Source organism: Pteronotus mesoamericanus, unplaced genomic scaffold (genome assembly GCF_021234165.1).
Source record: "Pteronotus mesoamericanus isolate MK-2021 breed Mesoamerican mustached bat unplaced genomic scaffold, CSHL_Meso_final contig_214, whole genome shotgun sequence".
Classification (NCBI taxonomy): Eukaryota; Metazoa; Chordata; class Mammalia; order Chiroptera; family Mormoopidae; genus Pteronotus; species Pteronotus mesoamericanus.
In genome coordinates this window covers 6,528,649-6,551,382 of record NW_026555089.1, presented here as the reverse complement: position 1 = coordinate 6,551,382, position 22,734 = coordinate 6,528,649, and the positions used below count along the sequence as shown (strand labels likewise).

Here is a 22,734-nt window from a genome sequence, read left to right as displayed (position 1 = left end):
GTTGGGACCCCCCTTCCCGGTACCTAATCAAGGAAATCATGGGAGACCACATGCCCAGTAACTTTAAAGTAATATAACTATTTGTACATGTACAATAAAAGCCCGCCAAAACTAGCCTGGAGGGACCCGCCCAAAAAGAATAAAAGCCCTCTAGCCCCAGAGAGGTCAGGGCTGTTACGTTCTCTCTGCTCTGATCAGAGTTGGCCTGCTCCCATGTTCGGGGTGGCTTAATAAATCTGCTTTCTCTCGCTCTCTGCCATAAACTGTGTGTTCGCTTCAATTTTTTTGTCCGTGGTCACCAAGGGCCTGGTTACCTGTGCCCACCTGTGAAAATGGTGTTGGAGTGGTCACGGCCTTCGGTGTGGGTTCTGAAGCGGGGCCTCCGGACCTCCGCAGGCCTGGATGTCCCCTTCCGAGCTCATCTTCCAGGGGCTGGAGTGACCTGCGGGGACACCAGGAGGAAAAAATCAGGGACTCTGCTCGCCTAAAGGTGGCTCCGTACTAACGTGGCTTCCTAGCGCGCCGAAGCGAAGGCGGTAGACGGGTCGAGATGAAGCACCAGACCACGCAGCAGTTCCTGGCACTATGAGTGCTCCACCGCCCTCCCGACCAACCGGAGAAAGAGCAACCCCTTAGGTTCCACTTCAAGGGGCGGGCACAGCGGACTGGGGCGGGGCTCTGGGCCCAACTCCCAGAAGTCGCGGCGCCGCGCCCCGCCCCGCTGCCGGAAGGACCGAGTAGGGTAGTTTCAATGAAACCGGAAGACCGTCCTGGAGGCGGGAGATTCGGACACCCATCCTACCGCCAACTCCTCAGAGGCTGCATCGGGTTCTAGGTCCATAGGCACCATGAGCCAGGACACCAAGGTGGACAACGAGCTGGAGCCCGAGAAGCAGCCGATGAACGCGCCGTCGGGGGCGGCCGGGTCCGCGGTCATGGCGAGCGGCACCGAGAAGAACGGTCTGGTGAAGATCAAGGTGGCCGACGACGAAGCGGAGGCGGTGACGGCCAAGTTCACGGGCCTGTCTAAAGAAGAGCTGCTGAAGGTGGCGGGCAGCCCGGGCTGGGTGCGCACCCGCTCGGCGCTGCTGCTCCTCTTCTGGGCCGGCTGGCTCGGCATGCTGGCGGCCGCCGTGGTCATCATCGTGCGGGCGCCACGCTGCCGCGAGCTGCCGGAGCAGAGCTGGTGGAACAAGGGCGCCATCTACCGCATCGGCGACATTCAGGCCTTTCGGGGCGGCGACGCGGGAGAGCTGTCTGGTGAGCGCGCTGCACCCCCTTCCCTGTTCCGCGGCCCGACGCTGACCCCTCCCAGATGATTCGGGTAATTCTCCAGCCCCCAAAATAGTGGCTGCGGCTTCCCGGGTTGTACCTTCTCTCTCCTCCTGCGACTCCTGGAGCCGCCCGTCGCCGCCTATTTGTGAAGCCTTGAGTTAGCCCTCTTGCATCAGCTCCCCGTCTCCTATTCTCCTCCTAGTCGGGGACCGAGGAGACCAGGCACCACCTCTCGGACCGCCTCACTGCCATCCTATTCCCTGTTTCAGGCCTGAAGGAGCATCTCCCTTACCTGAGCACCCTCAAGGTGAAGGGCTTTGTGCTGGGCCCCATTCACAAGAACCAGAAAGATGACGTCGTTGGGACCGACTTGGAGCAGATCGACGCCACTTTTGGCTCCAGGGAGGATCTGGACAGTCTCCTGCAGTCGGCCAAGAAAAAGGGTGGGCGTCCTCGAGTGGGCCCGGAAGCAGCCAGGAAGGGCTTGGGGTTCTGGACAGAGCAAAGCCAGGCTAGGACTGTTGCCTGGTTTGCTCCTGCCTGGCTCTATGCTTTCCTAGGGCAGGAGCACAGGAGCTTTCCTGGGCTTTGGGCTGAAGGAGATGTGCGGGGTGGTTGGGGGGCTTTCTACTGGCTGTACAGTCATTTCACGCTGGGCTCCAGTGCCGTTATGTTTCAAATGTGGGCTTTACTTAAATCAGTGGTTCTTAAACGTGAAAAGAGTGGATCCTCCTAGGGAAAAAAATGGAGATAAAATCATTTCTTAGTTAAAAGGGTTCTCTTTGGGTGTGGGAGCCCAGGGCCCCTAGCTCAGCCTGTCTGTGAACACCCTTAACCTTCTGCCCTATTAGATCTCAAGGCTCCTCTGTAGCTCTGTTTCAATGGGCTGAGTGAAATTCACCAGGGTTCGAACCTAAGCTTTTGTACCAAAATATACAAAGGACATAGTCTGACTTGTATGAGTTGATTTCCTGCTTCTCAGCCCACAGTCTTTCTCACCACGGCCTCTTGCTGCCTTGTTCTAGGCCTCCGGGTCATTCTGGACCTCACTCCCAACTACAGGGGCCTGAACTCGTGGTTCCTTCCCAATCAGAGTGACACTGTGGCCACCAAGGTGAAGGTGAGTGTGCTGGTGCTGACGGCAGCGGGGAGCTGGGCAGGGGGCGCTGTGGGCCCTTCCCCAGCAGCCACCTACACCGGCCCCGCCCCTGCGGGGGGGCCGTGCTCCTAGGAGCCAAGCAGGGGCGCTCCCACACGGGCCAGCGACACACCCCTGTTCTTGCTTGTTCCTTTTTGACGGCTCATTATCCTTGTTTCTTTGTCTCTGATGGTGACCGTGGCAGAAAGGGAGCGTCTCGGATATTAACCTGGGTTTGATTTTTCTTCCTTTTGGGTGAGGGACCCTTTCTCAGTGTGCATCTGCCCGGCTGGTGTTTCAATTCTTGTTACATGTGTTTGCTGGAGTATATCCCAGGCTGATATTGTGGGCACTGGGGTCTTCCTGTGAGTCTGAGATTATGCCAAGCATTTTATATGTTTTCTTATGCCCTGTTTACCTAAATAGGCCCCTATCGTTATCCCCAAAGTGTAAATGAGGTTCGGAGGCCACAGTGTGTCTGGGATTTGAGGTCCAGGTATCCTTATTTCTCCAATCCGACTTCCCCGAAGGGTACAGACTCAAAGTCAATATCCAACAGGCTGGGAGTCACCCACACTCCTCCGGCCTGGGTTCTGGAACCCTCATCAGTTCAGAGCCGATGGAACAAAAGTGGAGGCAGACTGGCACTTTGCTGGCGGCCCTGATTCTGGGGTAGAATTCTGTACCCCCAGCTTTTCTGTAGGCTCCCTGGGGTCATCCATTCATCAGTTAGCAGATTGCTAGAAGACCTTTTAAGTTATCAATAAGGGCCCTGGTTGGTGTGGCTCAGTGGATTGACCACTGGTCTGCGAATCAAAGTGTTGCCGGTTTGATTCCCAGTAAAGGCACATCCTTGGGCGGCAGGCTGGGTCCCCAGTTGGAGGTGCAAGTGTACCAACCACACATTGATGTTTTCTCTCTCTCTTTCTCCTTACCTCTGCTCTCTCTAAATAGATAAGTAAAATGAAAAGAAACTTACTTATAAGGGATGTTTTCACATGGCGATGAATGAAAGAGTGGTAGCCTCCCATGAGTGAAAACAGAGATGAGAGGAGAGTGGAGCAGAGAGAAAAGGGGGAACTGGGGCAGCGGGAACGGGGCTTGGATCTGTGCCCGCAAAAGGAAGGACTTCAGGCCTGGGCCTGTCGGGCAGAGCTGGCTGTTCTTTTCAAACCTTCATCTGAACCGCCCTGGGGCTGTGCTCTAAATTTCACTCTTTCTTTCTTGGCTCTGCTCTGATGGCTTTCACCGCAGCCCCCGGAGTCAGACATTGTGAGAGGAGCCAGAACAGTTTTCCTGGGATCTTGACTAGGTTTGAGTCCGGTCTCTGCTGCTCTCTAACTGTACCTTGGGCTTCCTCCCTGCTTTTCTGAGAATCTCTTTCCACCTCTGAAAACATATACCAGCATTCCACACATGGTAAGTATTAAGTGAAACTATGTTTGTTTTTTAAAGATTTTATTGATTTATCTTTAGAGAGAGGGAAAAGAAGGAGAAAGAGAGGGCGAGAAACTGGGGACCTGGCCCATAACCCAGGCATGGGCCCTGACTGGGAACTGAACCTTTGACCCTTTGGTTCGCAGGACGGCACTCATTCCACTAAGCCAGACTAGCCGGAGTGAAATTATGTTTCTGAGCACCTTTTTGCTATTGGACTTTTTCTGTAGTTGTCAAAGGCAAAGCTTTATGATTTGCCATGGGTAGGGGTAGAGACTAAAAATGCCGTATCACTAAGAAAATCAATCGTAGGTTAGAATAGCTGCGGACCAAGGGCTACACCTGTATAATAAAGGTGGGGAAAGGAGACCATACAAGACTCTCAAGTGACTGTCCCAAGTCCCAAGGCCGTGGGGAAGCCAATGGCAGGCACGGTTTACTGTGGGCTGTAATTTCCTGAGCCTTTGCATCTCAATGTTAACACCTTTTCTGTTCTTTTTGCCCTGCCTCGCTATAGGACGCTCTGCCGTTTTGGCTGCAGGCCGGTGTGGATGGGGTCCAGATTCGGGATGTGGAGAGTCTGCAGGTGAGTTCCCTTTGCGTGTGAGCAGCAGGGCCTGGGTGAGAACCGCGGGACTCGCCAGGGCCTGGTAGTTGAAGCCTCTGCTTTTTGTCTTGTAGGAGGCGCCATCGTACTTGGCCGAGTGGCACAACATCACCAAGAACTTCAGTGAAGAAAGGTGAGCGCCACACGCCTTGTCCCCACCTTGGCTCCACCATGGGAACCCTCTGTGGGGTGCTAGTCCCCGGGAAGGGGCAGTTTCCAGCCGATTCTTCCTTTCTGGTGCGGAACCAACCTTGACCCGTGCTCTGCTCCCTGCAGGCTCCTGATCGCAGGGACCAAGTCCTCCAGTCTGGAGGAGATCCCGAGCCTGCTCTCATTGAGCAAGGACGTGATGTTGACCAGCTCATACCTGTCGGCCTCCGATTTCACTGGGCAGCAGACAGAAGCCCTGGTCACCCAGTATTTGAGTGTGACTGAGAATCAGTGGCGTAGCTTGAGTGTGAGCACCACAGTGGCGGGAGGGGGGCAGGATGTGTTTTGGAGGAAAGGGGCGTTGGGATACGGGGGCAGTGTGGGCTTTGGGGCTCACCAGCGCGCCCGCTCCTACAGTTGTCTCAGGCGGGGCTCCTGGCTTCCTTCGTGCCGGCTCACCTCCTCCGCCTCTACCATCTGCTGCTCTTCACCCTGCCGGGGACCCCGGTGTTCAGCTCTGGGGATGAGATTGGCCTGATGGCAGCTGCCCTTCCTGGACAGGTATTTGGTGCCGCTGCCCCAGCACGCCGGGGAGGTGTGAATATTCAACACAGTTCTTCTGTTGGTTTTGGCCAAGAGGCAAGAACCTTGTGGTGGAATGAGGTTTGACTCCTAGTCAGTCACCTAGTTGGTGGCTGTGCAGCCTTGCATGCTGTTTCTCTTCTCTGGACATCTCTCCCAGGGTGCTGCATTCCTGTAGGGCAGTAAGGATGAAATGATGACTTACTTTAAAATACTGTGCCTGGTACCTGGTTGGTGTTCCATACGGGAGCTGTCACTCATTCACTCATTCATTCATTCACTTATACACTCACTCATTCACTCACTCATTCCGCAGTGGGCATTCCGCCCTGCAGGCACTCGCAGTTTAGTGGGGGGGCCAATGAGCGAGAGGAGCGTGGGCAGTGAGTGTGGTGATGGGGTGAGACCATGGTGACACCTGCTTGCTTCTAGTCACAGGTTTGGAGGTGACACCTGAGCTGATATTTATGAAACTATTCATACATTACTTAATTCTACCGGGTTTTATTGAGTAGATTACAATGTGCCATGCGTGGAGGGTACAGCAATATACAAAAGGACTGGAGGCGATGAAATTAGATAATCAGCAGATGTAATCGGGAGTCCAGGTGCTGACGAGTGCTGTGCAGAAGGAAGAGTGGTAAGGGCCTAGAGAACAGGGGCTGGGGATATATATATACACGCACATTTTTAAAGACTTTTTTAAAAAGATTTTGTGTATTCACTTTTAGAGAGAGAAGAAGGCAGGGAGAAAGAGGGAGAAAAGCATCAGTGTGTGGTTGCCTCTTGAGCACCCCTTACTAGGGACCTGTCCCACAACCCAGGCACGTGCCCTGACTGGTATCGAACCCGCAACCCTTTGATTTGCAGGCCAGCGCACAATCCACTGAGCCACACCAGCTAGGGATATATGTATATGTATATGTGTATGTGTATGTGTATATATGTATATTTATTTATTTTTAAATAAATTTTGAGTTATTTTTAGAGAGAGAGCAAGCGTGGGAGAAAGAGGGAGAGAAATGTCGATGTGTGAGAGAAACATTGATAGGTTGCCCCTCAAAATGCCCCAAGGCAGGGATGTGATCCTGACTGGGAATCACACGAGCGCCCCCTAGGTTTGTGGGATAACACTGAATCCTCTGAGCCGCACCAGTCAGGGCTGTGGGTTATAGTTTTTATTGAGTGGCCACAGACAGCCCTATGAGACACTGAGCAGAGACGGGAGGGAGGGAGGAAGCCAGCCTGTGGTGTCTGGGAGAAGCACCCTCTTGGCTGAGGGGACAGTTCTAGCAAGGACCAGAGGTGGGAGCCCGCCCGCTGCTTGTGCAGGGCAGTGGGGTGTGATGGGGAGGGTGTGCGTTGTTGGGGTGGGAACAGGGGGAGGAGAGAGGGGGAGCGGGCTCAGGCTTTGCCCATGTCCTGTTTCCCTGCTTTACAGCCTCTGAAGGCACCATTCATGCCGTGGGATGAATCCAGCTCCACGAACAGCTTAGGACCTGTGAGCTCCAACATGACCGTGAAGGTAAGGGTTTTAGATGGCGGGGCCCGACCAGCAGCGGGCGGCCAGGTGGCTTGTAGAGTTTGCACCCGGGGCAGTCCTTCGTCCCTCCTGCTATGTCTTCATCCTCTTCATCGCTGGCAGGGCCAGAGCGAGGATCCTGACTCCCTCCTCGCCCTGTTCCGGCGGCTGAGTGACCTTCGGGGGAAGGAGCGCGCCCTGCTGCACGGAGACTTCCACGTCCTCTCCTCGGGGCCTGACCTCTTCTCCTACCTCCGCCAGTGGGACCAGAACCAGCGTTTCCTGGTAGTGCTGAACTTCGGGGATGTGGGCCAAGCTGCTGGGCTGGGGGCCTCCGGCCTGCCCGCCAGCGTCACCCTGCCTGCGCGGGCTGACCTGATGCTCAGCACTCAGCCCGGCCGCGTGGAGGGCGCCGCTCTGGAGCTGGAGCACCTGAACCTGCAGCCCCACGAGGGGCTGCTGCTCCACTTCCCCTACGTGGCCTGACCAGGACCCCGCCCTTCCCCTCACGCCCCAGGCCCTTTGGGTTCTGGTTTGTCCCTCTCTTTTCTAAATTATTCTGCCAATGTATTTTTTTGCTATAATTGTTTTTAAAAAATGTTTTGTAAGCTTTTAAATTCATTCATTATTAGACATTGGGGAAGGGAGGGAGAAAGAGGGAGAGAAACATCCATGTGTGGTTGCCTCTTATACGCCCCCTACTGGGGACCTGGCCCACAACCCAGACTCGTGCCCAGACTGGGAATCGAATCAGTGACCCTTTGGTTCACAGGCTGCCGCTCAATCCACTGAGTCACAGAAGCCAGGGCTTCTCTTTTTTTCTTTTTGTCACAGATCACAGATGAGCACCCAATAACTCGTTTTCTGACTTCAAATATGAGTCACCGCTGCCTGCCGAGGTCCTGCCTTGCCTCCGCCCTCTGTCATGGCAGGAATTTCTCTCCCCTTTGTCTCTCCCTGCCTGCACCTTCCCCACACGGTCAGGGCCCAGGCGTTCATACCTCTGCTCCCACCCCTAGAGCAAAGGGCCCAGCAAGGCCTCACCACAAAGGGGTCGGGGGGCTCGCACCTGTGCCGCCTCCCCCCGGCGGGGCCCGGTGCTGGCCTGGAGGTCTCGGGTCTGGCTTCTCTTAACCTCCCTCAGCCCTGGTCTCCAGCCACGTGTGGCCAGATTCCTGTGTTTGCAGACTTGGCCTTTCAGGGAGATAGAGTTTTCTAAGAGGTTTTCCCAAAGGATCCACCAGGTCCTTCATGCCATAAGGATTACTGCGCAGTCAGCACGTGCCAAAGAGCGTGCTGGGACCTGGGATAGAGGAGCGATCCAGTTCAACAATTCCTGTCTCCTTGGGGCTTATATTCTGGTGAGGAGATGGATTAGAGAGAAGATGGATAAACTTGAGAGGGTGGTGGATATGGTGATAGAGGACAAAGAGGAAAAAGTAAAGCAGGAGAGGAGGTGGGTGTTTGGGGGTGCAGGGGATTGGGAGTGGAGGCTAGCAGAGGCCTCCCCAAGGAGGTGATATTTGAGTAGAAGGCCTGCAATGAGGGAGGAAGGTCACTAGGTAGAGGTGGGAGGGAGGAGGTTTTTGGGACCCTGGGGTGGGAGTGTGTCTGACACAGGAATGAGGAGGGGACAGGAGGGATGAGGCCTCGGCAAGGGGCTGGTGGATGATGGAGAGCGTAGTGAGGTCACAGAGAGGGTGCAAAAAGTTCGGCACACTGCACGGTGACAGGCGTGGTCCCCCCCGAGACTGCCCTCACTTCATACACCAGTTTTGAGCTCATGACTGTCCTCAGTGGGCCGTTATTAAATGACTCACTGAACTGAGGTAGCACTGAGATTAGAGTTGTATTGTAGCAAAACGATCCGTGTTTGAACCGACCAACGGATGGTGTGCTCAGGCGGAATCCACACATGAAGCTTCTGATGGATGGCCCTGTCCCCATGGAGTTCTGGATATTGAACTCCTGGACATGTGAAGCTGAGAGTGTTCCCTGGGGCTTAATCACACACTGGCCCGTGGCTACTCTTTAGCCTCCATTCTCCAGAGATGGCACCACCCAAGGGCCTCATCATAAATCACAGGGTTAGGCTGAGGTCTGATGTCCCCGACTAACAAGAGGCTCCTACCAGTCAGGACATTCCAGGGCCTGGGGAACAACTCCCAGTGGCTGAGGACAGAGGCCGGACCTCCAGCGGAGGTGACTCCCTTGCCACACGGCGGGTCAGGAGTGGGGTCAGGGGAACGGGGCTGCAGTCGCAGGCCCTGAGCAGCGATGCAGCCTGATCCACGTTAGATCCGGCTCACTGGCTGTCCCTGTGGCTGGGACGCTGATGAGGATGGTGCCGCCGCCGAGGAGACCCGCTGGTGCAGCAGCAGTGGGGCTGGGAACAGGCGTGGGGACCCTGCATTCGTTTGCAGGGCCTTCCCCGGCTGCGCTGTCGGACCCCTGGATCCTTGGGCCATGACGAGGGCTCTGGGGGTGCAGGAGGCGGTCCCAGCTTTGTTAGGGAGAAGAGGGCCAGCTCTGGGGCCTGGGCCTGGGCCTCTGGGGGCCCTGGGACAAGGAGGAACTGGGCTGAGGCCCCGGCCCTGTGTGCTCTCTGGTTCGCCTCGCTCTGCCTGTGTCCCAGGGCCTCGAGCAGGTGGACACTGAGCCTGTGCCTCGGGCTGTCCCAGGGCAGCCCCAGGAGGGCACACCCAGTCTGCTGGGCCTCTGCTCCCCGCTGTCCGGCAGTCCCTTCTCCTCCCCTTCTGGCTTTTGTCTAATCCAGACCCCTCTCCCTGAGGCTCCCACCTCTTCCCTCCTCGGGGCCTCCCCCCGGGTCCCAGCCACAGCCCTCCCTCTTGCCCTGGCGGCTGGCTTCCCCTCTGACCCACAGGCGGGACCACGGTGTCCTCGTGACTGCGTGCTCTGCACGTTCCTGCGCACTCGTACTTAAAAGACATCGAGGTCTGATATACTAGCAGAACTCACCATTTAACCACTGTAGCCGCACAGGTTGGAAGTGGTAAGTGCCTGACAGGGCTGTGCTCTCATGAGCCACGCCCACCTCCAGGCTCTGTCTCGGTGCCACACTGAGACTGTACCCAGGAGACATGCTCTCTTCCACCAAGTTTGTTTTTAAAGGACAAAGGCAAGGAACCGACAATTAAATGAAGACTCGCAAACGTCCAGCAATGGCGGCTGGGCTCCTTGTGGCGCCCGACCGCTGTGCTGGGGAAACAGGCGAGGACATCCCCTTGTGAGCCCTGGCAGCTTCCTAAGCGCTGCCCCATTAGTGCCCCGCCCTTCCTAAGGGGACTTCAGTGCTTGGCCTTGAAACCTCTAGATCCCTCTAACTAGGGCTGGACCCTCATCCCCCAAATCTCAGTGTGCTGAGGAGAAAATGTTTGTTTTTCAGAAGCCACAGGAAGAAAAAATTATTTTCTGTATGTCAAAGCCATCCTAGCAAATGTTTTTCCTACAAGGGAGTCTTGTCAAGACAATTTAATCGAAGAGTCTGTTGCTTTGGCCTGTGAAAGGAACTGTTAAATTTTATTTTTTTAATGTATTTATTTTTCCTCCCCTTTACTCCCTTCCACTTTGCACCACCCCTCGCCCCAGCATTCCTCCTCCCAGCCCCAGACCTCAGACCATATCCATGGGTCGTACATATAAGTTCTTTGGCTTCTCCATATCCTCTAATATTCTTACCCTCCTTCTGTCTATTTTGTACCTACTATTTATGCTGCTAATTCCCTGTGCCTTTTCCCCCATTCTTTCCCCTCCCACTCCCCTCGATCTCCATTTTTATGATTCTGAGGAACCTTTAAATTTTATAAAAGCTTGCGATTTTGATTGCTTGTCTTCTTTAGTAATGTGTTGCCCTGGCAATGCTATTTAAATTCACATCTCTGTTTTCTAGGAGGTATAAATACCTGTGAGTCCTCGTTAAGCCAGAAGGGGAGCATTGGCACATTTCTATTCTCCTAGGCATAGGAGGTAAAATGAACAGTTGAAGGCAAGGTTCCTTTTTTAAAAAAATATTTTTATTTATTGTTTCTTTAGAGAGAGTGGAAAAGAGGGAGAAGGAGATGGAGAGAAACATCGAGGTGTGAGAGATGCATCGATTGGTGGCCTCTCGCAGGCCCCATTCTGGGACCTGGCCTGCAACCCAGCTGGTGCCCTGACTGGCAATGAATCTGGTGACCCTTTGTTCGCAGGCCCGCACTCAATCCACTGAGCCACAGCAGCCAGGGCCGAAGGCCAGATTTCTGCATAAGTACCACGCACTAACTGATTGAGCCACTGGAGCTCCTGAAGGCAACTTTTCTTAAAGGAATAAGTTGCCCCAGCTGATGTGAATTGGTGGGTTGAAAGCTGGCCTGGGAACCAAAAGGTCACTGGTTCCACTTCCAGTAGGGCATGTGTCTGGGTTACTGTCCAGGTCCCTCTAAAAGTAAATAAATAAAATCTTTAAAAAACCAAAAATAAACAAAAAAAGAAAAAACAGTTTGATGCACTGGCTGGTGTGGATCAGTCGATTGAGCGCCAGCCTGAGAATCAAGGGGTCACTGGTTCGATTCCCATTCAGGGCATGGGCCTCGGTTACTGGCCAGGTCCCAGTTGCTCGAGAGGCAACCACACATTGATGTGTCCCTCCCATTTCTCCCTCCTTTCCCCATCTCTAAAAGTTAATTAATTAATTAAATTAAAAAACCGTTTGAGAGTCTTGTCTCATTGAAACCAACCCACAGGAGGCAAGGACACCTGTTGTGAGGTGGAGGGTAGGGAGCAGGAGGGCAGAGGTGGAGGTTGAGAACCCCTCTGGGAATAAGAAGACTGAGGGCGCGTACAAGCAGAGTGACATGGCACCATGGGGCCCGTTGGCTGAGGTCAGGGACCCTGCGCCTGTCCTGGAGCCCTCTGCGAGGTAGCAGGGGATTTCCCCCCAGCGGTTCCTGACCACCCATGTGTAGGACCAGGGAGGGAGGGTGGGTGGTGATCCAGGGCGGTGGGTCTGCAGAGGGAGAAGGGCCCAGGGGATTGTGGGTACGGACTGTGGGTACGTGTGGTGGGGACGAAAGATCTCCCAGCTCCAGCTTCTCAGGGAAGGAAGAGCCATGGCAGGGGAGGGGCTGAAAGTTGGAGAGAAAAAGGCAGGGCCTGGCGGAGGAGGGGGAGCCTGGAGCCACCGGGCTCTGAGGACATGGGAGTTTACACACTCCTTCTTCCCTGCTGTTTCTTTAGATCTTGGCCTCCGCTTTCTTCTAAATACACAGCCATCTTGTATTCCAGCCCCAGTGAGAGAGGGAGAAAGACTTAATTCCTTGAGCCTCTCTCTACAGAAACCCAGCTGGCACCGCTCAGGGCCAAGGAGTTCCTGAGGGTGTGGGCGCCTCATGGTGTTGATATGAACCTTGTCTTTGCCCCACTTACCCTCGGTGCAAGGAGCTGGGCGCAGGGTGTTGGGTGGTCTTCAGGGCCTCTGCAGCACCAGCTGCCTCCAAGGCCTGTCAGAGTGAAGTGCAGGGGGGTGGGCACAGGAGCCCTGGCACCCTGCGGAGACCGGGATAGACAGTGGGAGGACCTGGGAGGTGGGGAAGGGTCTGACCGGCATCTTCTGATCCGTCGTAGGAAAAAGGCAGATGCCTCCCACTGAGCCCCAGCCCCGGAATGTTGGCCACCGCCCAGATTCCTACCTGCCAGGACATCCTGGCGCCAGAAACTGGGGGAGGCGGAGGGTAACTCTGGGAGTGTCAGCAACTTGCCTGTCCAGAGTCATCATAAAACATCTTGGAGAGGACGGGATTAGAGCTAATTCGATAGAGTTCAGAAAGCAAAGTATTGTAGTGGGCGCCCCATAAATAACTGCCGCCTCATGGATTACCTGGACTAAACTCAAGATGAGTCTTGGAGGAGTGGGAGTGACCCTGCGCGACGCGGGTCTGCCCCTGCCTCAGAGGCCTGAGGAGACCAGGCCTGGTGGGGAAAGGGCGGAAGCTCAGTTGGCCTGGGTTTGGGCCGCAGGTGGCCTTGCGAAGCTGGGAAGACCGAGCGGGCGGAGGCCTGAGACCGGGGCGAGGGGGAACTAGGGTGACCGTGTGGCGGTAGTCACCGGCCTTCGGTAGGGGCTCTGAGGACGGCCCTTGGGATCCCCGCGGTGCTGGACGTCCCCATTCCCCGCCTCCTTCCTGCCGTGGGAGTGGCCTGCGGGGACACAGGGAGGGGGGAATAGCACAGACTCTGCCCACCTAAAGGTGGCTCCCTGCTGACGTGGGTTCTTAGCGTGCGAATCAAAGGAACCTTGGCGGTAGACGGCCTCGAGATGAGGCACCTGACCACGCAGCAGTTCCTGGCACTATTAGCCCCCCACCGCCTGCCGGAGCGACCGGAGAAAGAGCAACCGCGTCGGTTCCACCTTAAGGGGCGGACACTGCGGGCTGGGGCGGGGCTCCTCCTCGAAGTTCCCATTTCACTGCGCTCTGCGGTGGGTGGACACTCTGCGGCAGCGACGTCAGGGCAGGTTTCCAGTCGCCTCTTCATCACAGACTGCGTCTGGTTCCGGTTCCACAGGCACCATAAGCCAGGACACCGAGATAGACATGAAGGAAGTGGAGCTGGAGCCCGAGAAGCAGCCGATGAACGCGGCGTCGGGGGCGGCCGTGTCCGCGGTCATGGCGGGCGGCACCGAGAAGAACGGTCTGGTGAAGATCAAGGTGGCCGACGACGAAGCGGAGGCGGCGACGGCCAAGTTCACGGGCTTGTCTAAAGAAGAGCTGCTGAAGGTGGCAGGCAGCCCGGGCTGGGTGCGCACCCGCTGGGCGCTGCTGCTGCTCTTCTGGGCCGGCTGGCTCGGCATGCTGGCGGCCGCCGTGGTCATCGTCGTGCGGGCGCCGCGCTGCCGCGAGCTGCCTGAGCAGAGCTGGTGGCACAAGGGCGCCCTGTACCGCATCGGCGACCTTCAGGCCTTCCGGGGCGGCGACGCGGGAGAGCTGTCTGGTGAGCGCGCTGCACCCCTTTCCCGATCGCTCAGCTCGGCCCTGACTCCGCAGTCCGGGAATTCTCTCCGGGGACCTAGCTCCTCCTCCCCCCCAGGCGCCTGGAAACCCAGTCACAGCGTTTCTGAACCAATGAGTTAGGCTGCTTGCATCAGCTCCCTGAGTCTCGTGATCCAGCCTCTTCCTCTCGCTTATTCCGGAGGCGGGAGACGAGGGGCCTCTCGGAACGCCTCACTGTCACCCTATTCCCTGTTTCAGGCCTGAAGGAGCATCTCCCTTACCTGAGCACCCTCAAGGTGAAGGGCTTTGTGCTGGGCCCCATTCACAAGAACCAGAAAGATGACGTCGATGGGACCGACTTGGAGCAGATCGACGCCACTTTTGGCTCCAGGGAGGATCTGGACAGTCTCCTGCAGTCGGCCAAGAAAAAGGGTGGGCGTCCTCGAGTGGGCCGGGAAGCAGCCAGGAAGGGCTTGGGGTTCTGGACAGAGCAAAGCCAGGCTAGGACTGTTGCCTGGTTTGCTCCTGCCTGGCTCTATGCTTTCCTAGGGCAGGAGCACAGGAGCTTTCCTGGGCTTTGGGCTGAAGGAGATGTGCGGGGTGGTTGGGGGGCTTTCTACTGGCTGTACAGTCATTTCACGCTGGGCTCCAGTGCCGTTATGTTTCAAATGTGGGCTTTACTTAAATCAGTGGTTCTTAAACGTGAAAAGAGTGGACCCTCCTAGGGAAAAAAATGGAGATAAAATCATTTCTTAGTTAAAAGGGTTCTCTTTGGGTGTGGGAGCCCAGGGCCCCTAGCTCAGCCTGTCTGTGAACACCCTTAACCTTCTGCCCTATTAGATTTCAAGGCCCCTCTGTAGCTCTGTTTCAATGGGCTGAGTGAAATTCACCAGGGTTCGAACCTAAGCTTTTGTACCAAAATATACAAAGGACATAGTCTGACTTGTATGAGTTGATTTCCTGCTTCTCAGCCCACAGTCTTTCTCACCACGGCCTCTTGCTGCCTTGTTCTAGGCCTCCGGGTCATTCTGGACCTCACTCCCAACTACAGGGGCCTGAACTCGTGGTTCCTTCCCAATCAGAGTGACACTGTGGCCACCAAGGTGAAGGTGAGTGTGCTGGTGCTGACGGCAGCGGGGAGCTGGGCAGGGGGCGCTGTGGGCCCTTCCCCAGCAGCCGCCTACACCGGCCCCGCCCCAGCGGAGGGGCCGTGCTCCTAGGAGCCAAGCAGGGGCGCTCCCACAGGGGCCAGCGACGCACCCCTGTTCTTGCTTGTTCCTTTTTGACGGCTCATTATCCTTGTTTCTTTGTCTCTGGTGGTGACCGTGGCAGAAAGGGAGCGTCTCGGATATTAACCTGGGTTTGACTTTTCTTCCTTTTGGGTGAGGGACCCTTTCTCAGGGTGCATCTGCCCGGCTGGTGTTTCAATTCTTGTTACATGTGTTTGCTGGAGTATATCCCAGGCTGATATTGTGGGCACTGGGGTCTTCCTGTGAGTCTGAGATTATGCCAAGCATTTTATATGTTTTCTTATGCCCTGTTTACCTAAATAGGCCCCTATCGTTATCCCCAAAGTGTAAATGAGGTTCGGAGGCCACAGTGTGTCTGGGATTTGAGGTCCAGGTATCCTTATTTCTCCAATCCGACTTCCCCGAAGGGTACAGACTCAAAGTCAATATCCAACAGGCTGGGAGTCACCCACACTCCTCCGGCCTGGGTTCTGGAACCCTCATCAGTTCAGAGCCGATGGAACAAAAGTGGAGGCAGACTGGCACTTTGCTGGCGGCCCTGATTCTGGGGTAGAATTCTGTACCCCCAGCTTTTCTGTAGGCTCCCTGGGGTCATCCATTCATCAGTTAGCAGATTGCTAGAAGACCTTTTAAAGTTATCGATAAGGGCCCTGGTTGGTGTGGCTCAGTGGATTGACCACTGGTCTGTGAATCAAAGTGTCACCGGTTTGATTCCCAGTAAAGGCACATCCTTGGGCGGCAGGCTGGGTCCCCAGTTGGAGGTGCAAGTGTACCAACCACACATTGATGTTTTCTCTCTCTCTTTCTCCATACCTCTCCTCTCTCTAAATAGATAAGTAAAATGAAAAGAAACTTACTTATAAGGGATGTTTTCACATGGCGATGAATGAAAGAGTGGTAGCCTCCCATGAGTGAAAACAGAGATGAGAGGAGAGTGGAGCAGAGAGAAAAGGGGGGAACTGGGGCAGCGGGAACGGGGCTTGGATCTGTGCCCGCAAAAGGAAGGACTTCAGGCCTGGGCCTGTCGGGCAGAGCTGGCTGTTCTTTTCAAACCTTCATCTGAACCGCCCTGGGGCTGTGCTCTAAATTTCACTCTTTCTTTCTTGGCTCTGCTCTGATGGCTTTCACCGCAGCCCCCGGAGTCAGACATTGTGAGAGGAGCCAGAACAGTTTTCCTGGGATCTTGACTAGATTTGAGTCTGTGTCTGTGCCTTGAGCTTCCTCCTTGCTTTTCTGAGACTCTTTTCCCATCTCTGAAATGGGGATACCCGCATTCCACACGTGGTAAGTATTAAGTGAAGTTATGTTTATTACCACACTTTCTCTCTTGGGCCTTTACTGTGGTTGCCAAAGGCAAAGCCTTACCATTTGTCATGGAGAGGAGTAGAGAAGAAAACTGCTGTATCCCTAAGACAGTCAGTGATAGATTAGAATGACTGGACCAAGGGCTACACCTGTATAATAAAGGTGGGGAAAGGAGACCATATGAGACTCTCACTCAAGTGACTGTCCCAAGTCCCAAGGCATGGCAGGCACGGTTTACTGTGGGCTGGAATTTCCTGAGCCTTTGCATCTCAATGTTAACACCTTTTCTGTTCTTTTTGCCCCTCCTCGCTATAGGACGCTCTGCCGTTTTGGCTGCAGGCCGGTGTGGATGGGGTCCAGATTCGGGATGTGGAGAGTCTGCAGGTGAGTTCCCTTTGCGTGTGAGCGGCAGGGCCTGGGTGAGAACCGCGGGACTCGCCAGGGCCTGGTAGTTGAAGCCTCTGCTTTTGTCTTGTAGGAGGCGCCATCATACTTGGCCGAGTGGCACAACATCACCAAGAACTTCAGTGAAGAAAGGTGAGCGCCACACGCCTTGTCCCCACCTTGGCTCCACCATGGGAACCTTCTGTGGGGTGCTAGTCCCCGGGAAGGGGCAGTTTCCAGCCGATTCTTCCTTTCTGGTGCGGAACCAACCTTGACCCGTGCTCTACTCCCTGCAGGCTCCTGATCGCAGGGACCGAGTCCTCCAGTCTGGAGGAGATCCCGAGCCTGCTCTCATCGAGCAAGGACGTGATGTTGACCAGCTCATACCTGTCGGCCTCCGATTTCACTGGGCAGCAGACAGAAGCCCTGGTCACCCAGTATTTGAGTGTGACTGACAATCGCTGGTGCAGCTGGAGTGTGAGCACCACAGTGGCGGGAGGGGGGCAGGATTTGTTTTGGAGGAAAGGGGCGTTGGGATACGGGGGCAGCGTGGGCTTTGGGGCTCACCAGCGCGCCCGCTCCTACAGTTGTCTCAGGCGGGGTTCCTGGCTTCCTTCGTGCCGGCTCACCTCCTCCGCCTCTACCATCTGCTGCTCTTCACCCTGCCGGGGACCCCGGTGTTCAGCTCTGGGGATGAGATTGGCCTGAAGGCAGCTGCCCTTCCTGGACAGGTATTTGGTGCCGCTGCCCCAGCACGTCGGGGAGGTGTGTTTTTCCAGCACAGTGGTCCTGCGGGTGTTGCCTGACGGGCATGGACCTTGCGATGCAATGATGTTGATTCCCAGTCATTAACCTGGTTGGTGGCTGTGTGGTCTTGCAAGCCATTTCACTTCTTGGGTTGTCTCTCCTGTGATACTGCATTTCCAGTTGGGCGGTTAGGATTACATTACGGCTTACTTTGAAATACAGTGTCTGGTACAGGTCCGTGTCCCATCACTCATTCACTCATTCACTCATTCTGCAGTGGGTACTCTGTGCCCTGCAGGAACCCCCGGTTTAGTGGGGGGGCCAGGTGAGGGAGAGAAATGCATGCAGTGTTTGTTGTGATAAGGATCTGTGAGCTCCAACAAGACTGTGATAAGGGTGAGATCAGGATGGCACTCGCTTTGCTCTAGTCACAGGACTAGAGGTGACACCTGAGCTGATGTTTACAGAATCTGTCATGTATTAATTCCACCAAGTTTTATTGAGTAAATTCCCATGTGCCATGCACGGAGGATACTGAAATGCATGAAAAGGCAGGAGGCGGGGAAATTAGATAATCAGGTGTAATCGGGAGCCCAGGTGCTGACGAGTGCTGTGCAGAAGGAAGAGTGGTAAGGGCCTGGAGAACAGGGGCTGGGGGTTATATGTCTATATTGTTAAAGGTTTTATTCAGTTATTTTTAGAGAGAGGGGAAGGGAGGGAGAAAAAGAGCGAAACATCAATGTGTGAGAGAAACATTGACAGGTTCGCTCTCTCAATATCCCTTCGAGGGACTTCGCCCAGAACCCAGGCCTGTATCCTGAATGTGAATCAAACCAGGGACCCCTAGGTTTGTGGGATGATGCACAGCCCTATGAGACACTGAGCAGAGACGGGAGGGAGGGAGGAAGCCAGCCTGTGGTGTCTGGGAGAAGCGCCCTCTTGGCTGAGGGGACAGTTCTAGCAAGGACCAGAGGGGGGACCCGCCCGCTGCTTGTGCAGGGCAGTGGGGTATGATGGGGAGGGTCTGCGTGTGCGTCGTCCGGGTAGGAACGGGGAGGAGAGAGGGGGAGCGGGCTCAGGCTTTGCCCATGTCCTGTTTCCCTGCTTTACAGCCTCTGAAGGCACCATTCATGCCGTGGGATGAATCCAGCTCCACGAACAGCTTAGGACCTGTGAGCTCCAACATGACCGTGAAGGTAAGGGTTTTAGATGGCGGGGCCCGACCAGCAGCGGGCGGCCAGGTGGCTTGTAGAGTTTGCACCCGGGGCAGTCCTTCGTCCCTCCTGCTATGTCTTCATCCTCTTCATCGCTGGCAGGGCCAGAGCGAGGATCCCGACTCCCTCCTCGCCCTGTTCCGGCGGCTGAGTGACCTTCGGGGGAAGGAGCGCGCCCTGCTGCACGGAGACTTCCACGTCCTCTCCTCGGGGCCTGACCTCTTCTCCTACCTCCGCCAGTGGGACCAGAACCAGCGTTTCCTGGTAGTGCTGAACTTCGGGGATGTGGGCCAAGCTGCCGGGCTGGGGGCCTCCGGCCTGCCCGCCAGCGTCACCCTGCCTGCGCGGGCTGACCTGATGCTCAGCACTCAGCCCGGCCGCGTGGAGGGCGCCGCTCTGGAGCTGGAGCACCTGAACCTGCAGCCCCACGAGGGGCTGCTGCTCCACTTCCCCTACGTGGCCTGACCAGGACCCCGCCCTTCCCCTCACGCCCCAGGCCCTTTGGGTTCTGGTTTGTCCCTCTCTTTTCTAAATTATTCTGCCAATGTATTTTTTTGCTATAATTAACGTTTTTAAAAAATGTTTTGTAAGCTTTTAAATTCATTCATTATTAGACAGTGGGGAAGGGAGGGAGAAAGAGGGAGAGAAACATCCATGTGTGGTTGCCTCTTATACGCCCCCTGCTGGGGACCTGGCCCACAACCCAGACTCGTGCCCGGACTGGGAATCGAATCAGTGACCCTTTGGTTCACAGGCTGCCGCTCAATCCACTGAGTCACAGAAGCCAGGGCTTCTCTTTTTTTCTTTTTGTCACAGATCACAGATGAGCACCCAATAACTCGTTTTCTGACTTCAAATATGAGTCAACGCTGCCTGCCAAGGTCCTGCCTTGCCTCCGCCCTCTGTCATGGCAGGAATTTCTCTCCCCTTTGTCTCTCCCTGCCTGCACCTTCCCCACACGGTCAGGGCCCAGGCGTTCATACCTCTGCTCCCACCCCTAGAGCAAAGGGCCCAGCAAGGCCTCACCACAAAGGGGTCGGGGGGCTCGCACCTGTGCCGCCTCCCCCCGGCGGGGCCCGGTGCTGGCCTGGAGGTCTCGGGTCTGGCTGCTCTTACCTCCCTCAGCCCTGGTCTCCAGCCACGTGTGGCCAGATTCCTGTGTTTGCAGACTTGGCCTTTCAGGGAGATAGAGTTTTCTAAGAGGTTTTCCCAAAGGATCCACCAGGTCCTTCATGCCATAAGGATTACTGCGCAGTCAGCACGTGCCAAAGAGCGTGCTGGGACCTGGGATAGAGGAGGGATCCAGTTCAACAATTCCTGTCTCCTTGGGGCTTATATTCTGGTGAGGAGATGGATTAGAGAGAAGATGGATAAACTTGAGAGGGTGGTGGATATGGTGATAGAGGACAAAGAGGAAAAAGTAAAGCAGGAGAGGAGGTGGGTGTTTGGGGGAGAAGGGGATTTAGGTTATGGAGGTGACATCTGAATAAACGGCCTGCAACGAGGAAGGGAGGTCACTAGGCAGCGGTGTGGGGAAGGGGCTTTGCGGGGCCCTGGGGTGGGACTGTGTCTGACAGTGCGAGGAATGAGGAGGGGACAGGCATGGAGGAAAGGGGCGCACAGGTGATGAAGAGCGTAGTGAGGTGGTCGCACAGCGGGTGCAGAGAGTTTGCCACGCTGCACGGTGACAGGCCCGGTCCCCCTGACTGCCCTCACTTCACTCACCAGCTTGGAGCTCATGACCCCTCAGGGGGCCATTGCTTGTAGGACTCAGAACACAGGGAGCAGTGAGATTAGAGTCTCATTGTAGGAAAAGGATACATGTTTTGTTTTTAAAGGTTTTATTTACTGTTTTAGAGAGGGGAAGGGAGAGAAAAAGGAGAGAAAGATGATGTGTGACAGAATCAGCAATTGGTTGCCTCTCCCACTCCTGCAACTGGGGACCTGGCCAGTCACCCAGGCAGGGGCCCCAACTGTGAATCAAACCTGCAAGCTTTCGATTCGCAAGGCGGCACTCAAACACCGAGCCACGCCAGCCAGGGTAGGGTATGTGGTTGAACCGACCAAAGGACGGGGTGCTCAGGGAAGAATCTGCACATGGAGCTTCTGACGAACGGCCCTGTCCCCGTGGAGCGCTGGACACCGACCTCCTGCCATACGTCGCTGTAGCCAAGGAGGGGAGCTCCTCCAGCCTTTGGCGTCCAGTGTTTCCTGGGGCTTAATTATGGGGGACGCCAGCCTGCAAAGTCCCCTGGTTTGCCGCCAATGAAGAATGAGTTGTTCCAGACACCGTCTCCCTGTCAAGGAAAGGGGAAGGCGATTCCCTCTTGTGGGGAATGCCCCGAGCCTCCGTGCTCAGTGGCTTATATTGAGAATGTTACAAGCAGGGGACAGGTAGCAGAAATGTATAGGTAATCTAATGACATCAGTAGCTTAAGCTTACAGAGAATAGGTGTTTAAAGAAGACAATGGCAGGAACACCGAACTCTGTCGGGTCCAAGTTGAGCAAACATAGTGCCAGGTGGCATTTGGGTGAGGGTCCAGGAATTTTGTATATTTCTTTCCCAGGCTTGAGCTGGGTATCTGGTATAAGATTAACAGAGCTTCAGGGAGAAACAAAGCAGGCTTCAAGCAGTGTAATTTACTTTTAGGCCCGATTTCCCCCAGGGGCCCTCGGACTTATCATTGGGTCTTGCTCCTCTCGATATTGCCAGTGTCCTGGCCAAGGCTTACGGGTCCTCTCCCAGGCACCAGCTTGCGGAGGACTACAGCCCGCATTACCACTCAAAGCGGCCCCCTACACTTAATCACATACCGGTCCGTGGCTGACCTTTAGCCCCCTTTCTCCAGCGATAACACCACTCAGGGGCCTCATCATAAATCACAAGGTTAGACTGAGGTCTGATGTCCCCGACTAACAAGAGGCTCCTACCAGTCAGGACATTCCAGGGCCTGGGGAACAACTCCCAGTGGCTGAGGACAGAGGCCGGACCTCCAGCGGAGGTGACTCCCTCGCTGCCGCACGGCGGGTCAGGAGTGGGGTCGGGGAACGGGGCTGCAGTTGCAGGGCTTGAGCAGCCACGCAGCCTGACCCGCGTTGGAACCAGCTCACTGGCTGTCCCTGCGGCTGGGACGCTGATGAGGATGGTGCCGCCACTGCTGCCACCGAGGAGACCCGCTGGGGCGGCAGCAGTGGGGCTGGGAACAGGTGTAGGGACCCTGCATTCGTTTGCAGGGCCTTCCCCGGCTGCGCTGTCGGACCCCTGGGCCATGACGAGGGCTCTGGGGGTGCGGGAGGCGGTCCCAGCTTTGTCAGGGAGAAGAGGGCCAGCTCCGGGGCCTGGGCCTCTGGGGCCCTGGGACAAGGAGGAACTGGGCTGAGGCCCCGGCCCTGGTGCTCTCTGGTTCGCCTCGCTCTGCCTGTGTCCCAGGGCCGTGAGCAGGTGGACACTGAGCCTGTGCCTCGGGCTGTCCCAGCGCAGCCCTGGGAGGGCACACCCAGCCTGCTGGGCCTCTGCTCCCTGCTGCCAGGCAGTCCCTTCTCCTCCCCTTCTGGCTTTTGTCTAATCCAGGCCCCTCTCCCTGAGGCTCCCACCTCTTCCCTCCTCGGGGCCTCCCCCCCCCCCCACCCCGTCCCAGCCGCAGCCCTCCCTCTTGCCCTGGCGGCTGGCTTCCCCTCTGACCCTCAGGTGGGACCCCGGTGTCCTCATGACTGCGTGCTCTGCACGTTCCTGCGCACTCGTACTTAAAAGACATTGAGGTCGGAAATACTAGCAGAACTCACCATTTAACCGCTGTAGCCGCACAGGTTGGAGGTGGTAAGTGCCTGACACAGCTGTGCGCCCATGAGCCGCGCCCGCCTCCAGGTTCTGTCTCGGTGCCACACTGAGACTGTACCCAGGAAACACGCTCTCTTCCACCAAGTTTGTTTTTAAAGGACAAAGGCAATGAACCGACAATTAAATGAAGACTCGCAAATGTTCAGCAATGGCGGCTGGGCTCCTTGTGGCGCCCGACCGCTGTGCTGGGGAAACAGGCGAGGACATCCCCTTGTGAGCCCTGGCAGCTTCCTAAGCGCTGCCCCATTAGTGCCCCGCCCTTCCTACATCCAGGAAGGCTGTCGAGCACCTGCAGTCA

General features: G+C 55.9%; 2 protein-coding genes across 2 annotated transcripts; both read left to right on the top strand.

Annotated features, from left to right (window-relative positions):
* The first annotated feature begins 824 nt into the window (after positions 1 to 824).
* On the top strand, positions 825 to 7,269 carry LOC129068426 (4F2 cell-surface antigen heavy chain-like). The gene is made up of 9 exons (XM_054570651.1): positions 825 to 1,260; positions 1,545 to 1,718; positions 2,301 to 2,395; positions 4,368 to 4,436; positions 4,532 to 4,590; positions 4,734 to 4,914; positions 5,025 to 5,168; positions 6,631 to 6,714; positions 6,835 to 7,269. Exons 1-9 carry the CDS (start codon positions 849 to 851, stop codon positions 7,195 to 7,197), a joined length of 1,581 nt encoding a protein of 526 aa, XP_054426626.1. The 5' UTR covers positions 825 to 848; the 3' UTR covers positions 7,198 to 7,269.
* Positions 7,270 to 12,602: 5,333 nt separating this feature from the next.
* Positions 12,603 to 19,134, top strand: LOC129068484 (4F2 cell-surface antigen heavy chain-like). The gene is made up of 10 exons (XM_054570702.1): positions 12,603 to 12,713; positions 13,065 to 13,698; positions 13,956 to 14,129; positions 14,712 to 14,806; positions 16,568 to 16,636; positions 16,731 to 16,789; positions 16,933 to 17,113; positions 17,224 to 17,367; positions 18,496 to 18,579; positions 18,700 to 19,134. Exons 1-10 carry the CDS (start codon positions 12,603 to 12,605, stop codon positions 19,060 to 19,062), a joined length of 1,914 nt encoding a protein of 637 aa, XP_054426677.1. The 3' UTR covers positions 19,063 to 19,134.
* Positions 19,135 to 22,734: the final 3,600 nt, after the last annotated feature.